The sequence below is a fragment of the Octodon degus genome, unplaced genomic scaffold (assembly GCF_000260255.1).
Source record: "Octodon degus isolate 3935 unplaced genomic scaffold, OctDeg1.0 scaffold00036, whole genome shotgun sequence".
Classification (NCBI taxonomy): Eukaryota; Metazoa; Chordata; class Mammalia; order Rodentia; family Octodontidae; genus Octodon; species Octodon degus.
In genome coordinates this window covers 3591559-3609942 of record NW_004524612.1, presented here as the reverse complement: position 1 = coordinate 3609942, position 18384 = coordinate 3591559, and the positions used below count along the sequence as shown (strand labels likewise).

General features: G+C 39.5%; 1 protein-coding gene across 2 annotated transcripts in view; it reads right to left on the bottom strand.

The window, feature by feature from the left end:
• March1 (membrane associated ring-CH-type finger 1) overlaps nt 1–18384 on the bottom strand; it is an 870419-nt gene that overhangs the window by 72384 nt on the left and 779651 nt on the right. For both annotated transcript variants that reach the window (XM_004630613.2, XM_023714702.1), the window contains exon 5: nt 12833–12912. In XM_004630613.2, coding sequence (XP_004630670.1) covers nt 12833–12912 — 80 coding nt within the window. The remainder of the gene's footprint in view (nt 1–12832; nt 12913–18384) is intronic.

The window sequence follows — 18384 nt, the reverse complement described above, 5'->3', positions numbered from 1 at the left end:
TGTACCTGTACCTGTGCCTGTGCCTACACCTGTGCCTGTAACTAGCCTGTGCCTGTACTTGTGCCTGTACCTGTGCCTATACCTGTGCCTGTACCTGTACCTGTGCCTGTGCCTGTACTTGTGCCTGTACCTGTACCTGTGCCTGTGCCTGTACTTGTGCCTGTGCCTGTGCCTCTGCCTGTAACTAGCCTGTGCCTGTGCCTGTGCCTGTTTCTTTATCTGTATCTGTATCTCTTCTGAGCATCAATTTGTTCACCTAATATGTTAAAAACCAGTAGTTTTCATTCATGGCTACTCAGTAATATCATCCAGGGGGTTCCTACAAATGCACATATGCTGTAAAAACTTATTTGCTAAGATATCTGGAAAACACATGTATGTGTATATATACCTAAGCCTTCTGAGTGAACCTAATATACCACATGGGTACCTCAGGGTAGAATGATCTTTCTCAGGTCCTTTCTGGTACCAAGAGATGGAATTCTCAGGCTTTGGAATGCAGATTGTAGGCAGGATATGTGGGATGCTAAATGTCTGTAACATTTTGTCATATGTGAATTTTATTTCATTCTGGATTTTCTCCTTCTTTCCTTATATCTCCTTTATTTTCTCCATTATTGGTCTGTTAGCATATGTGGAATATTTTAATTTGGTTATATACACAAAGATTTGTTAACTTGGCTTTGATCAAAGGATTTCCAGAATAAAGACAGTAAGACTGGGGATGGAGTTTAGTGATAGAGCATGCACAGCATTCACAGGGCCTGGGTTCAGTCCTACACACATGAACATATACTGGCAAACTCATATGAGGGAGAGAGAGAGAGAGGAAAGGAGAGAAGGAGGGAGAGAAAGAGAAAGATGAGAAAGAGGAGAAGAAGAAGAAGAAGAAGAAGAAGAAGAAGAAGAAGAAGAAGAAGAAGAAGAAGAAGAAGAAGTAGTGTAGGAGGAGGAGGGAGAGGAGAAGAAAGGAGAGAGTGAGAAGAGAGAGAAGAGAGACACAGAGGAGAGAGAAGAGAGAGGAGACAGAAAGAGAGAGAAAAGAGAAAGAGGAGAGAAGAGAAAGAGCAACTCATGTTCAGAAACAAACAAGTGCTTAGTCTTTTATGGAAGGGTCTACAGGGTGTTCAGGGTCTCACTACTAGATCAGACTCATAGCGATACACCTATTTACAGCCTCCCAAGAGCTGGGATTACAGGCGCGTGCACCACACCCAGTCTTAATTGCTGTCTCTTGGCGACCCGGGGGTCGGGGCTGGCATGGCAGGCCCAGGGATCCAACCCCTGGCCCCTGCACCTGTTTGCAGGTGCTTTAATCCGCTGAGCTATTTGGCTGGCTCCAAGTGCTCAGTCTTAAGTAAAATCTTAAGCAATTTTAAGTGCAATCTTCCTCCTCCATCCACCCTTGTGCGTTCCTGGGAGTGAATGCAGGGGAACTAACAGAGGTCAGGAGTCCTTGCATCCAACATGGAGGGGAATGAATGCAGGGCCCTGCTCACCACTGCCAGAGTTCAGGGAAAAAAGGACAACTCACTGAGGCCGCTGCAGAACCCTTTCAATTTCCAAACCAGATTAGATCTTGGTGTTTCGATTTACCTGTGTTTGAGGACAACTGCAGAAGATTTGAAGTGATGAATGCCTCTGCAACAGTTATAAGGAAAATAAAAACCTAAATATGGTAATTAGAAATAGAGGAAATGTTCAAACTATAAATAAATTCTCAGACATAAGTCCTGATTTATACCACTGAGCACTGTACTCAATATCCATCAGTTTATATACATAGTGTTCATTTTCTGTTTGCATAAATATACAGAGAGCTAAATTTAACACACACATTAGTTTTAAAATGAATTTGTCTGAGAGTTGAGGGTTTTTTAAGAGGATAAATTTTATGTTGCCAAACTAATATAAATGAATTAAAGCAGGCATATAGTTCAGAATACTTGTAGTTCTGAATAATGTTCTTATGATAATAAATTGTAAACTGTAGATATATTCTAATTTTTTTCCTTTTAAGCATTTTGTAGTTTGATATGGCTATTTTTTTAACCAAAGAAGCGATAAGTATTATCCCCTATAAAGATAGGAAGATATAGATATAGATAAAGATATAATCTCCCAGTCTAGTCTCACATTCATGGCAATCTTTTGGCCTCAGCCTTCTGAATGTTGGGATTAGAAGTGTGTGCCACCATGCCCAGCTTCTCCAGTTATACATAAATACTAGTTTGTATGTCTCAAAGAACATCATATGATGTTCTGAAATTTTCTGAGATTGTAAAATTTCTTATATTCAAATCTACTTAAATATGGCTTTATAAGGAAGGAAATGTAAGTGCTTTGTTCGCTTCTAAAAGTACAACTGAAATATTAGGCCTACAGTCTCCATGACATATCTAGAAATCGAAATGGCTTGTTTAGTTACATTAAAAAGTAATTCGTTAATTCACTTGGTGTTGGCCATGTAAAATAACTTACAAGTCAAACTAATTTGTATTATTTGTGACACTATCTTTCTATTCTTGGAGAGACAATCTCTCAAATTGGGAAAAATTAGGAAAAAAAACTTCTAATAACAAGGCATGTCTTTAAAATTTATAAATAAAAGTTACAAAATGCCATTTCTATAATCCTTTCAAGTTATTTTTCATGTCTTATGTACAAATCTTCATTGTTCTTGTTCATTCAAAATAAAAATTATGCAGTAAATTTTGATTAACTATCTAAAATCATATAAAGCACTTATAACATTAAAATGTGATGTCATACTTTTTTCTTTGTTAGTAATCTTTACTCCATAAAAATAAAGCATAGTGTATGTCTGAATTTTTATCAAATATTATAATGATCAAATGATTTCATTTTGAGAAAGAAATTGATTCTAAAACATTGCTTTATATTGGGTCTGTATTCCTGTGCAATGTACATTTCACTTCCTAAAACAAATTTATGATCACATACATGAAGACGTCCATTTTACCTTTTCCAGCTTTATCCACTCCGAAACTGTAAGTGTTGAAAACAACACCTTCTGACTCTATCTTGAATCGTCTCCCCATTAGCTTGTCTTTGGCAGGTTACCAATATCCTGTGCTTCCTACCAACTCAGCCATTAGTAAGAAGAACAGGAGACAGAATATTATTAATTCCTACAAGACTCAGCAAAACAAAGGAAAATGCCTGAGGAACAACATCAGCTTGTGAACTTTCGGGAGGGTCTATTGCCTGTCACAAATGAAAGCTTCCCACGAGGTCACCTAGAGTAACCTTTCTCATCTGAATATTGAAGACTGAGCAGCTCATCTTTTTATCCATGGGATGAACTTTCACAGGAGAATGTCAATCTCATTTTTATATCCCAAAAGTAATACAGCGAAACAAAGGAATAAGTCACGAAAGCTGAACAAACTCTATTACTGAGTGCGTACACATCTAGGACCAACAGGTGGAACATATAGAGTTAGATTGAAAGAAAGTCACACAGTTAGAAACTTGGAAAGAAAAAAGATGAAAAGTGATAGTTTGCTGATGCTGCAGGGTCTTCAGTGAACAGACAGAAGGTTGGCCACCACAGTGGGTGCACCCGTGAGAGACTCTGCCAATGGCTAATGATTGCCTGCAGGGTTAAGGTAAAGATAAGTACATTTTTTTTCCTCTAAATAAATACTGAATATAAAATTGATAAAATGTTATTTTCTTTGAAAAGTCTTATTTACAATGCATAATTTCCTTAGCTTTAAATTAAAGTTTCCACATGCATACATAACCCCTTGATAAATAGTATACTGGAGGCTTCACAAAGCAAGCCCCTTAGGCTCTGTTCAGCTAACTTCCTTGGCTGTACCTGCATTTGAATGTAATTTACTACAAAGGTAAATTATATGTAGTTTGCGATGTCTATATTCATAGGTGTGCATCTTAAAAAAGCTTTTAACAGTAGTTGTCTAACACGTGCTTACCATTGCTGGGCTCAGCAAAGCTATGAGGGTGCTCAGGAAAATTTGAAGTTTTGAGAAATTACAAATAATACTTGGTATTGAGTTAAAAAGGTTTTGCTTTGTATCTGAAAATTTGAATTTCTCTGAATGTTTGATATCACAATCAATGAGATCTCTCTCTGTCTCTCCTCTCTCAACATCTATTATTTCCTTTCATACTTTTATAAATGGACGGACATGTCAATTTCCATTGTTATGGCCAAATCCTCCACTTTGCATCATATCCTTTCCCACCTTCTTTGTGGAACTTAATAGTTCATCTTCTTAGCTTTATAGTATCTCTGTTCTCTTTTTCTGAGCTCAAGGGTCCTCTAAATTGAGTCATAAACCAAAAATGGCTTCCAAATTCTTCTTGCTCTCAGCCTAGCAAACTCTCTCCTTCCTTATTAAAGCTCTTTGATTGTCATTTTTTAAAAAATGTATTTGGTTGTTGCAGGGTCTCACTACGCAGCTTGGAAGCATGGTGATCCTCCCGTTTTCAGTCTCCCCAGCACTGGGATACGGCACTATGTCTAGACTCTGGCCAGCTCTGCCTGCCCTGGAGGCTAGCCCAGCATGACGTGATGGAAACAGAATCCCTGTGCTTGCCTAAGCAGGCATTTTAGTCTGTTGTGCTAGCTCGCTGGCCCTGATTGTTATCTTTCAAGCCACCCCAACCCCAGCTTTTTTCCTCACTTTAGGCTATTAAATGTTGCTGTTTTGACTCCCTCAAGTGCTCTTCTCAGTTTATAATTTTTCTATGGGAGAACTTGGTAATCACTAGCTATACATGTTAGGATTCCCTATTGATTCCAAATTGAGATATGTCTTTGGAACTCTAGACTCTTACATGTACCTGCCTCTTAGATATCTCCATTTGGATACTTTTTTAGTACCTAAAACTATTATATTCAAAATTGCACTCATCTTCTTTTATTTCCTCCTCTCAAGAAGAGTTTTCCTGCAAAAGCAAATGTCACCAAATTACTATTTTCTAAATTAGGAACTTTAGAGCAGAAACATATATGGTGTATCATCCAGTCTTGCTTGTTTTACTTCTAAAATATTTTTTAAAAAATCCATCTACCTCTTTCTATTTTCATTTCCATTGTCAGCAGGAGGCAGTCATGTGAATCTACTTGTATTCCTTTGATTTCAGACTTGCCCCACTTAAGTGTTTTCAAACACAGATCGAGTGATTTTCTACAGCACAAAATAGAAAACGCCACCCTTTGGCTCCAAAGCATGCAGAAGCTCTCTATGCCCAAACTTGTCACCATAGTTGGCAGTGCATTTGTGGGTGCCCACTCCCTTTCTTTTGCTCAGTCACACTGAGTAGATCTGCTCAAAATCTCCCCATCATTTCCATGCATTTTAACAAGCCATATTCTTTTAGTGAAAAAAGTTACTCCATCCCTGTCGGTAATTTACTCCTACTTCTTCGAATTTCTGCATGGTGATTGCTTCCACAAGAGAATTCAGTTCATTCTACTAGATGTAATGTATTCCTTTAGCTTTGTTCATGTATTTTTTTCTTAATATTTATGTTCTTAATCATTTGTCTTACCTATTAGAATGTAAGTTAATAAAAGGTTAGACATTATGAGCTTTCCTGCTGAATTTCCAGCTTCTAAGACATTGCCTGCACACCAAGGAAATTCTCAATAAAAAGCTGTTCAGTAAACTAGTAGATGAAAAAAATTACTGGAAAAATTTGATGATGGGTAAAAAGATCCATTTCATATATACTTCACATTCCATTTTATATTCTCTTATGTTCTCAGAGAGAAGAGAATGGAGACACCTGAATTTAGAGAACAGTTGAATACTAGATACATGATAGTCATGATGAGTATTATAGTAATTCCAAGAAAGAAACGATCAATGAAAAGGATAAAACAACTTGGAAAAGTTTCAAGGAAGCTGAAGATAATATGAATATTGAAGCATGCTTAGGTCTGAGCATTTGAAGAGGAAAGACATTTATGAGCAGGAATAGTATTTGATTGTGGTACAGTTGATCCTGACTGTTTTCTTTCCCCTCTTTGTTCATAATTCTTTTACTGTTCTTCTGGCCCTGAAGTCACCTTTTTGCTTAAGTGTACTTTCTCTAATTCATAAGATTCTAGCAGAGTTATTGATGGCTGCATTTAAGTGTGACCTCCCTACCCAAGTTTTGCCTCACACATCACGTCCTGTGCCTGGGTGAGAGAGTGAGAGGGACCCACTCAAGGATAAGTATGATCCAGGGCAGGCTACTTATATTTCTTCTGCAGAATTTTATGTGTAAGTGCTTGAGAGAAGTTTCTCACTTCTTTTAGGCTAGTGCTCATAAAGTGTAAGCCTGAAGCTATCTCTGCCCATACTATTTCTTCTGCCTTTTATGTAGAGAAAGCTTGTCCACAGTTGGAGAAAATGACAACACCCAAAAGCCTGAGAGTGAGAGGCCCACATTGTTTGAATTTCTAGAGTCCCTGTGGCCATCTGTCTCCCTGCCTTTACAATTTCTGTAGTGAATAATCCCTTTCTTACGAAAACTCATGTGAGTGTGTTTCTGATTGGGAAGCTCTGACTAAAACAAGTAGGAGGTTAATGGGAAGATATGAAGACAGACACAAAATGTCAGGAAGGGCTACAGTAGAATGGCAAAAATGAGAAAGAGGCCCAAATCAGAAGCAACTCCTTGAGAAGAAAAAGGACAGAACTTTGCTGGAGACTGGCCATATCCAGTGTAGCAGGAACAAGAATCAAAAACTGAAAATTCAGAGAATTTGTGGACTCACCAATAGGCATGGGGGTGGCTGGGAGGAGGAAGTGGGTTTGGGTGGAAGCAAGAGCCAAATCATGACAACTGGGTTCCTGGTAAAGACAGTTCTGTGTGAGTCTAAGCTTTAGTGACACGACACACACTATACTTGTATAAAATGCAGGAAAGTAATCTAGCTATGTTATATGTCAGCATTCCAGGGAATAGAAAACTATTCACAATTTAGCTTCCAAACTCTCCCTGTGGGTTGTTTCTTCTTCCCACCCAAAGAATGGAATGAATTTGTGGCAAAGAACAGTTTTTCTCAAAGTCTTGTGCTTATATCAGTCACCTGGGACCATTTTAGAAATAATAGTCCATGAGCCTAACTTCAGTGGAAGGGACACTATAGGGTTGACCAGTAATGTAACAAGTCTCTAGCTGATGATGTCTACTAGGAACCATGGGATTACAATGTCCTTTACCAGTTTGTTCTACAACCAGGAGAAGCAATCCAACACACAGTGCTGGGATTTAACATAGTATGCATGAACACATTAGAAAAGGATATTTCTCCTAAAATACATCCAGTAACTATCATTTGAGCATGTGATGTTCTAATTGTTTCAGATATGGTAATGAACAAGTCTGACAGTTAATGGGAAAATTTGTTGTATTTTAGCAATTAAAATCATGTCATGGAAGTGACTACCTGGGAGCCTGAGTGTTGGTTAGGGAGGTCAAGCCAGTTTCCAGAAGAAATGTTATTTAAACTGAGAGAGAACAACTAAGAACCAGTCTGGTGAGGGTCAGAAGGGACAGTGTGATTTCAACCTACATCAGGAAAGGAAGAGAACTGGACACTTTCTGGGAACTGGAAGCAGAATGGCATCGATAGGCCATTGTTAATGAAGGGTGATGAAGCTTGAGAACTAACTCTGATCAAGTGCTCATGCAGGATTTACAAATCATATTACAGATTGTGAGCCTTTCATTGAAGGCATTTCTGAGCTTACTGAAAAGTTTCAATGAAGGGCTAATGTGAGATGATCTTATGTTTAAAAAGTAAAGACTTTCTAGCCATACTTAACCATGGGTACAATAAAAGGTGAATGCAAGCCCAAGCTATAATTGACTCTTACAGACCCGTTTTCTAGATCAGGCTGAGATGCGGGTGTGAAAGAGGATATAGTGCTCATGTGGGGACTAGGTGCCAGGAACAGAAAAGGAGGAAGGGCTCTGTGGGCTCTTCTGCTTTGTGGTTGTGGCTGAGCCTGCTCCTGCCTATGCAGGCCTGAAGCAGCAGGGGTACAAGTTCACAGGCAATGACTGCTTCTCTCATGGTCATCTTCCTCCCTGTGTGAAGGACCCTGGTGCCTGTACTGCAGCTACTACATGGCTTTTCTGCTACTTATGATGTCTTGCAGAGATTTAATTTAGTTGTCACAGATTGTTGTTACCTCTCTGAGAGTGATTACCAAATCTCTCTGTTCTCCCTGACCTTGAGAGGATTTCTCCTGCTTACCAGCTCTACTCTGTCAATGCCTCATGGTAGCAAAAGCGATGATACACATACAAGCGTTTGGTGTCATGCTTGTAAAATTCACGAAGAATTATACAGCCTTGACTCAGAGTACTCTCCTCTGTTTCAACAACATTTGTCATATTGTCTGCTGGACTGCTGACACTAGAATGCCATTGTAATCACAAACAACCCACTTACAATGAAACTCATCATCCCTCCTCCAGCAGCCAGCCCCTGACCTCTCTTGTGTCTGTCAACAGCATTAGCATTTCCTGCCTCCCAAGTTTCAAGGTTTGGAGTCATCCTTGACACCCTTGTCTTGTAGCTGGAGCAAATCCAGCCACAGAGGTTGTTCCTATTGACATGGTGGAATGCCAAGACACTCCATTGCCTGTTATCATGCCTCCTGTTGATTGCATGGAAGAGTGCTTCCACCTATGGCTCCTAAATTTATCTTTCTTTAAAAAACATTATTTATTTATTTGATACAGGGTCTCTTGTACAGCTTTGACTTGTAGTGATTCTCCTGTCTCAGCCTCTCCAGTGCTGGGATTATAGGTGTGTACCACCATGCCTGGTTTCTGGGTAGACAGGGCATGTGGTACCAGAGATCAGAACTCGAGTCCTTGTGCTTGCCAGGCAGATGATTAGACTGCTGAGTTATCTTCCCAGCCCTTTAGTTTTCATTCTCAGCACATCTCCTGACATACTGTGACTGTTCCATATATGACTCTTGGTCAGACATATTTTATTTAGTAAAGACTTTTCAAATGTGTGGTTTTTGTTGTTGCTTTTGTGGGGGAACCCATTGCATTATTCTAACAAATTTTAAAAAACATCTTTTGTGTACAGTGTCTTGCTACATATCTCAGACTCATAGTGATCCTCCTGTCTCAGCAACCCCAGCTCCCCAGCACTGGGATTATAGGTGTGCATTACCACACCCAGTTTCTGGGGCTGGCTTGGTACTCCCAGGTTTCCAAGGCTGGCGCAGCATGTGGTACCGGGGATCGAACCTGGGTCCTTGTGCTTGCCAGGTAGACACTTAGAACACTGTGCATTGCATTCTTAAAGGAATATTATACAGAACCTTGATGAATAAGAGAGACCATCATATATCCTCTGATTGAAGGTGGATTGAATGAAGCACAATCTTTCCAACTTGCCTTCAGCTTTTATGGCAAATGTTTGGAACCCAAAGAGTTCAATGAAACTATAAATGAACACAAGCTTATACATTAGAATTAAGCAACTTGGAATGATCTAATGTTTCTTCCAAGTGATTCAAGAAGTTAGTTATTATCAGCAGATGTAAACCTTCTGACCTAGCTACACAAATTCATAAATATTTGTTAAATGTAGTCTCCTTAGCCTGTCTGGATTAATGGAATCCTCTCCGAGCTCAGAGTCTGGAATGGCAGCCAGGCATCTCTATTAATTCAAATACCTTTGAAGCCCTAGTCCTACATCTTCCTAAAGGATTCCTGTATCCTGTTGGATTCGTAGCATTTTTACCTTTTTAAAAAATTTCTGCTTTATTCCTCTTCTTGCATTCCTATCTTAAACTTCTCAGCTGTGCATTTAATTTCTCCCACTTAGAAAATAGGCCTCTTACAGAAAAAAATTATTTTGTCACTTTTTATATCTAGTATCCAGTGCAACATGCTGTTAATAGCATGTACTTAGTTGGTATAGTTTGATTATAATCCAAGAGAAAATGAAAGCTGGGGACCATCGATCCCACTTGCATGAATAGAAACCTAAGTTAAATATCCTGTCTTTAGAATGTTCCTCCTGATTATAAGTTAGGAGAAGTGGTTAGTGAGACTTTAATTATAAACATTACTCCCTCCCACATTACCATTACATTTAAAGCTGCATCACTGGTAGTTTTTGATTAAATCATACTACAAGTAGATTTTGGAACTGACAATAGATGCTTACACGGGGTGGGGGGGGCTCAGTTTAAACTAGAAAAAAATGTGTCATGTATCCACAAATCTATACACAAACCATATTCAGAAGATTATAAAACATTTATCTTAGAGTAGAAATTAAGTGGTGTCTCTTTCCTATTAAGTCTTGTTTAAATCCCCTAGCTTGGTGTGTGTGTCCCACAGAGTCTGGTCTACTCCACAGTCCCACCCCAACCACCACATCCTGGCCACATGAGCAGCTTCTTAGCTTCCTGGACTGCCAGCTCCTTCCCTCTTAGTGCCTTCCTGCTAGCAGCACTGTGGGTCTGGATGGTTTTCCTTGCTCTTTCCTTTGTCAATTCCTGCCAATCTGTGGGTGTCAGTCTACTTGTTACTTCCTCAGGAGAATTCCTCTCTGATCTCTAGAATGACTTAAGTTTTCTTGTGATGTGCTCCTGAATTGCACTACCATGATTATAAACATATGCATGAACTGTAAAGTACATTGTTTGATGTCAGTGTTCCCCATCAGATTATAAGCACTCAAATCTGAAATTACCCAAATATTATGCACTCTAATACTCTCAATGCCTAGGACAAAGCCTGATGCATAAGAGATGCTTGACAGGATAAATGAATGGGAATTTTATGCATGAGCATCTTCCAGAACTTCCAGAGAAACAAACCATTCTAATGCTATCACCCATCTGCACCTTAGTTCATTTTGCTCCTGCCATCTGTGGACAAGGACCCCTTCTCTAGGTCATGTGATTCCACTTTTCAACTTCAACAGTTATGAAAACGAATCCAAACAATCGAGCATTGTGCAACAGAAGCCTTCACTTGTTCTCAACTAGACTTCAGCTTAAAGGATTGGAATAACATGAAAATTTAAATTATATACTTTGATTAAAATTGTGCCATTATTTTTCTTTTTACATGGATAACTCTACAATTCTTTTCAACATTAAGTCATTTTGAAAACTTATAATTCTGTGTAAGAAGTACAAGAAAGCATGATCTCATTGTTATGAAATGTCCACCTGCTATAATCTTATGATGATCAATGGAGTCAACAAGTCTCCTTTTCTGAGAGCACTGGCCATCCCATTGATATATCTGTGACCTGTTTTTTTTGTGTTTTCAGCCTTCAGTTACCCTGCTGAGTCAGACAACTAAAGAACAAATTACAGCTCACTACAGAGGAGACTTTTATTTTTACGACCCAAAAATCTAACCTTAAAGAGCCCCATCACCCTTGAATATTTTTCTGTCAGGGTGTTAACCGTTCACCAAATTTGCATTAAACAATCAAAGGTTCCACACACTCTCAATCATATTTCCTGCAGTACTATTTTCAGAAGTAGGATGAAAACAAGACTCAACTGTTTTGTTAGGCCTTTGTCAGGATAAGTCGTTGTTCAACTGGACAGACAGGGGGAGAAATCCAATTCTATTCTGTCACAGTCATTAAACTCATAAACACCTCTGCATTTTTTTCCTCAAGTCTTAATCAGAAAAAAATAGTAGTGTGAATAACTTATGCTTTCAGGGTAGAACACAAACACACAGAGAACTCACAGCAGGAAGAAATGCATGTGTCTGACATCAAGCCCTCCTCTGTAGTGACTGACCTGCAAACTTCTACATGGTCAAACCCATCCTCATGGGCAACAGGAGGCTTTGGAACCGAGCTCTGCACCTGAAGCCCTGAGTCGTCCACATGCTTGGCACCTTCTGTGACTGCTGCTGTTTCTGTGCTGGAGTCCGTTTCTGCAAGTCTTTTCTTGCTCATTTCATTTTGCCTGACACTGTGCAAGAGCTTAGAGTCTTGCAGGCAGAATCTGCCTTTGTTTCCCTCCGACTTCCTTGAGGGTCTCTTCATCTCAAGGGCTCCTCTCGACAGGGAAGCACTGCATTCGTGGTACCTTATGACTTTGCCTCTGCAGAGATTTAAAGAGCAGCTCTCACACTCCATCAGCTCCTGTTGCTGCTCACCTTTGGATCCCAAATCAATAAGCTCAATTCCTTTAGGAGTGGAAGACCCAGATAAACTTGATTTATTATTGTTTCTCCTTCTTCGTGACAGTCTGAATTTAACCTGGGCTCTCCTTCTGGCCTGAATCCAATGACTCTCATCCGTGGAGGATGAATCTGAAGAATCTTTGTAGAGTTCCCTCCATCTGGGGCTTGTGATCTGGAGGCGGAAGTCATTTTTTCTCCCTTTGTTCTTTTCTTCTGAATGCTCATACCTCTCAGAGGCCATCCTTCTCCTCCTAGGCTTCTGTTTTACCAGTTTCTTACCCAAATCCTTAGCAGGACTCAGCACCATGACAGGGGTACTGTGCTCAAAGGCATCTTCTGACATGTCATGCAAGGTGGAAGATCTAGACAAAGCAGCAGGCAAAGGATGGGAAGCAGGAATGGAGGAAAGTCATGGAAAGATGGGGAGAGAGAGCATGATGAAAATGATAGTATGACCAGAACTTGGTAAACAAAAATCGATTGAAGAAAATGAACCAAAGGGGGAAACAATCAAGCCAAGTGTAAATTGCCTATAGGCAAGATATAGCAAAAGCATGAGCCACACATTCTCAGAATATAACACAAAAATCGAAACACTAGTCTAAAGCATATTGAATAGGATCATTTGCTCAGCACTTACCTACAGATGTCCTGAGTGGATGGACAGACAGACAACCTTGACTGGCTCCTGGGAGCTGTCCCTGTTGTGGGGCTGCTGGCCTGGAGAAACAAGTTAGATAATTTGGCATCTTGGTTAAGGTAATACATGGTTGATATCTTGCTTTTTTTCCACATATTTAAAAAATTGCAGCAAACGTGGCTGCCGGTCATGTTGCTCATAATGCAGCTTACAGAATATAGGAAGTCAGGGGTGAGTTTTGCAAAAGTAAAACCATTTGAGGAACTTTAGAACAGCTGATATGCTGTGCCACTCTGCTGTTGCTTCATTTATGGGAGGGGAAGACAGTTCGACAAGTTTCTATTTTACTTGTTATAATCTTTTGAGTGGCGAAAGTTCCAGTTACCTGCGAAATGATCGGGTAATGCTTGTAAGAGGTTAGGAAGTAAAGACTACAATGGCATGGCTGACAAGGATGGCAATCATCTGGGAAGGCTAAGTAATCAAACAGCCATTAGACTGTGAGACACTGCCCCAAGGCAACATCATGAGATAATATATTTGAAAACACTTTGAAATATTAAAAATATTGCAGTTATTAATATTATTATTTCATCACCATAACCAATAAAATGTATCCACTGAAACACTGTTGATTTTCTATATTTTTAATCCTCTTACATACTGAGTTTGGGCATGAAAGCCTGCAATGACTCAATTTATTAGCACAAAGGTAACACTTTTCACTAGGTTCCTACCTTTGTAACAGATTCTTCACCCTGACTTCTTTAAAATGCTGTATTTAATACAGATCATGAAGATAAAGTTAGAAAGCATGAATAATTTACTGAGTGATTGTACTGTGGTCTTACCTACCATCTCTAATCTTTACAACAATTTCACAAGAAGGAAATAATAAATTTATAGTTGGGAGGGACTATTATATGCCAGTCATTAGTTTTGACAATTTCTACATATTTAACTCATATTGTAAGTGTATTGACAAATGCCTTAATTATTCCTGTATTACAGTTGTGGAAACTGAGAAACTAGGGAAGCTTCTCACTGACTGGATACTGCAGAGATTTGTACCCCAAATTTGGTTCCTCGCACAGCAGCGCTGGTGGAATTAGGAGTCCAGATTCAGTGCTGTATGATGGCAGAGATAAAAGGACACACTCTTGCAACAGAGAAAGAAATAACTAAAGTAGAAAGATTCTTTATATTTAAGAATTACCATTTCAGAGCTATGGGAATCATCCCACAGTGATCCAGAGAAAGAACAACTAATTCTAATGTAGTAGCTAAGAAAAACATATTAGAAGAGGGGGTATGGTACGCTGAATGGTAGGACCTCTAAGGAGGTCCACGTCTTAATCTGTGGACTTGAGGATATATTTATCTACATGGCAAAGGGTTTCACAAAGGCAAGGGAGAATTGTGGGATGGGAAGACTATTTTGACAGGCTGATTATAGTCATGAAGCTTCAACAAGAAGGAGGAGGTAGAATTAGAATCTGACAAAGACATGAGAAGGGCTGGCCAAATAGCTCAATGGATTAAAGTGTATGCTTAGATGCAGAGGCCGGGAATTTGATCCCCAGGCCTGCTGTGCCAGCCCCACCCTGGGGCATGCTGAGATGGCAACTGACACTTGTCGTGGTGGCGTGTACCTGTAATCCCAGCACTTGGGAGGCTGTAAACAGGAGGATCACTGTGAGTCTGATCTACACAGTGAGACCCTGTATACCCTATACACTCTGTCCTAAATACAAAAGAAAAAGAAAGAAAGAAAGAAAGACAGACAGACAGACAGACAGACAGACAGAAAGAAAGAAAGAAAGAAAGAAAGAAAGAAAGAAAGAAAGAAAGAAAATAAGTGAGGGTAATTGTAGAGATCAGAAAGAAGGAAGATGCTATACTTTGAAATTAAATGGGCAGGGATGTGAGCCAAGGGATGCACTGGTGCTCTAGATGCCATGAAAGTTCAGAAAAGGGGTTCCTCCCTAGACCTCCAGCAGGAATGCAGATGACATTGTGATTTTAGCCCTGTGGGAACCATGGTTGGCTTCCGGTCTCCAAAACTAGAAGATGGCACATTTGTGTTGTTTAAAGTCAACGAATTGTTGCTTATCATTGATACCAGTCACTAACAAATAATATAGGAGAAGCACTTTAGATGACCTTTTTTGTTTGTTTGTTTGGACACTTTAGATGACCTTAATAGGAAAATGGGAATTAGTAGAGAAGATATTAAAAATGTTTCAGGTTAGAGGAAATGGTGTATCGTGATAAGGCCGGGCATGACCATGTCCTTCATACTGACAGATGCTTGCAGGCTTTGGATTTCCTGCCTTTTCTTATCAATTCTTCAATACTGTGTACTTTTAACTATCTAAATATTATTTTGAACATCAGTTCATTTTGAACATCTGTATCAAACCCACTTCTTCTAATAGATTTTTTTATTGTTGTTGGTTTTTTTTTTTTTTTTAGAATAGATTCATTTCTGCATCTTTTGGGCAAGTACAGAATCCATTTTGTAAAACATAATTTCTGTTCCACAGGAGGTGAGCAGTCAGTTTCTGGAGGCTGTACAGCCCTCCCTCCTTGTATGCCTAGATACTAGTAGGGAGCTCTGCACAGAGCAAGCGCCGGATAAAGGTCATGTGTATGTTGGAACTTATTCTCATAAAAATCAGTTTATCCCCAAATGTCTCCAAATCACTGATGTCATTAAGGATGTGCACCCCATGAAAATGAGCCTCATAATGGATATCCACAGTCTCTAGGCCTCACAGGCAAAGATGTGGAAATAAGATGTCACCACAACAGAACAGATTTTATAGTCTGATGTGTCTGATGAAAGGTATATTTTACAGTGAGAAAATTATTCATTATTGAGAACAGAACATGTGCAGCACACAGCTTTCCTTTGGAGGCTGTTTTGGTCCATGCTACTGAATCAAGTGATATTTATGCCAATAGCACTTTAGTACATTGAAGGGACTAAAAAACAGTTCGGTTGCCCTTAAGGACTATTTAGATATCTCATCCTCAGTTCTAGTTTATACACAGTTGGGCTGCCTGTGGGCAATGGTAGCAGATGCTATACCTGTGCCCTTGGCCTCCTCTGCCTTCCCCTGTATGCAACTGCTCCGCACTTTTGGGTCTCTGCATGGCAGCTTCTCTGCCCCCATCCTTTCTGCTTCCCTGTGTGCCTGTTGGCTCCTGCACACAGACGTAACCTGAGAGTTTGTAACCTTGGACTTAGTGAAGTCTGGGGATACACACCACATTTTCTTCACTCTGTGGAGGGAGCAGATGTGAGTAGTTCCACAGTAAGTTCCAAAATTTCTCAATAGGTCCCCATCTGGAGCAAGGCCCCACTTCCCCTAGTTCATTAACTCATCCCTTATTGGTGGTTCCCTTTTCTCACTCCTAATTTTCCTATGTATTGCTGGTTTTTTTTTTTTTTTTGAGGGCTCATCTGCTCAGAAAACTGCTAGCAACCCAGGCTGCATCTAAATTAAGAGTGAGATTAAGAGTGAAAATGGCCTCTTGTGGAACACAGCCGAGATAAAACGTACCCTTGCTTGTTTGGTTTTTGATTCATTTTCTCAGAAAACACTAATTAGAGGCTAGGAGGCTTTAGATACTACGGTGAAGAAAGAGACAGAATCCACCCTACAGGACTTCTTGTTTAGTGCAGAGGCGTGTGAATGAACAGGAGAAGTCCAGACAGTTTTATGCATCCTGACAGAGCCCAGGAGTGGGCGTGCTGAGGAAGGCAAGCTGGCTGGTGGAGAGGAGGGCATTGCAGTGAGGGGCCCAGCCATGCTAGCAACTAAGCTGGAGGAGGTGAGGACGGGCTCAGTGGGGAGAGCAGTCCCTACGGGGGGAAAAGTGCACAGGAGCACAGAATAGAAGAACAGCAAGCACAAGTGATTCTGCAGAGATCAGTAGAATATGTGGGATACACACAGGAATAGCCACACTATGAGAGTGGAACAAAGGCCTAAAATGTGTCTGTCCGTCTATATGTCTGTCTGTCTATCTATCTATCTATCTATCTATCTATCTATCTATCTATCTATCATCTATCTATCATTTCTCTAACTAGTTAGCTAGACAGCCAGCTATTCATTCCTTAGCACAAACAAATTTTCATTTCAAATCAGTGGAAAAAGGTATTATTAAATAAATGCATTGGAAGACGCAACTTGTCACTTCAAAACCCAAACCTGAATTCCTGTTTTGTTGCTTGCACTAAATTTAGGTGGATTAAGGATTTAAATATAATTTTAAAAAACCCCACAAAAGTATGTGAAACATAATTGAGTAGATTTATATTGTGGATGGAAATTCTTTTCTTACAATGACATGAAACAAAAAATTAATATAGGAAAAAACATAACCATGGTGGTTTCAAACATAAAACCTTAAAATTTATATGAAAGACATACATTTACGTGCAACCAGGGATAACCATAGAGAAAACTCAAAACTACAATGCTATCTGTTGTACACATGAGAGTCAAGTAGCTAACTGCTCTTGTTTTCAGAAACCTCTTACAAATGAGAAAGACAATTTTATTGATCTTATAGGAGGAGTAAGTACACAGAAATGAAATAATAAGTGGTCAAAAGCCATGTGTGAAAAGGTCTCAATTTCAAGGTAAAACATGCAAATTCAGTTAAGAATGTTATTCTATCCACTTTCACTTATCAGATGAATTTAAAAAAAATTCACTGCTAATTCCCACCCAGTGGAGCTAAGGTGTGAAGACCAAACATTGACCTGTATTCCCAGAGTAACTGAAATCTTTGTTGTTTATTTGGAGGTCAGTCTGGCAGACAACAGAAATGTCTATGCAATTTAAGTTGGAAAATATACTCATAGAAATCAGTTTTGCTAAAACAATTTCACAATGGCCTAAAGATGTACTTTTATGAGAATATTATTATTATTATTTTGCTTTTTTGAGATAGGTTCTCAATATGCAGTACAGCCTGGGCTTAAGTTCACTTTGTAGGCCAAGCTGGTCTTGAACTCAAAGTGGCCCTCCTGTCACAGCCTCCCAAGTGCTGTGATTATAGGCATGCACCATCATTCCCTGCCTAAGAACGTTCATGATAGCACTGTTTATAATACCAAATAATTGGAAACAACACAAGTGTTTATTAATCACTTACAATAAAATGTACAAGCCAATTAAAGTATTTATTAAAATAAATCAATTGCAGTATACCATATACATACACTCTCCCATATACATACATTTTTAAGATATATTTTTAAAATAGAAATTAAATTTCAAGGGCCATGGATATAGCTCAGGGGACTAAGTGCCTGCTTAGGCAAGTGCAAGGACATGGGTTTGATCCCTGTACTGCATGCCATGTTGTGCTGGCCTCATCCCCCAGGCATACTGAGCCAGCCACCAAGACTGGGCATGGTGGTGGATACCTGTAACCCCAGCACTGGGTAAGCTGAAACAGGAGGATCACTACAAGTTCAAGCTGAGTAGTGAGACCCCGTACAAAACACATAAAATTTTAACAATAATAAA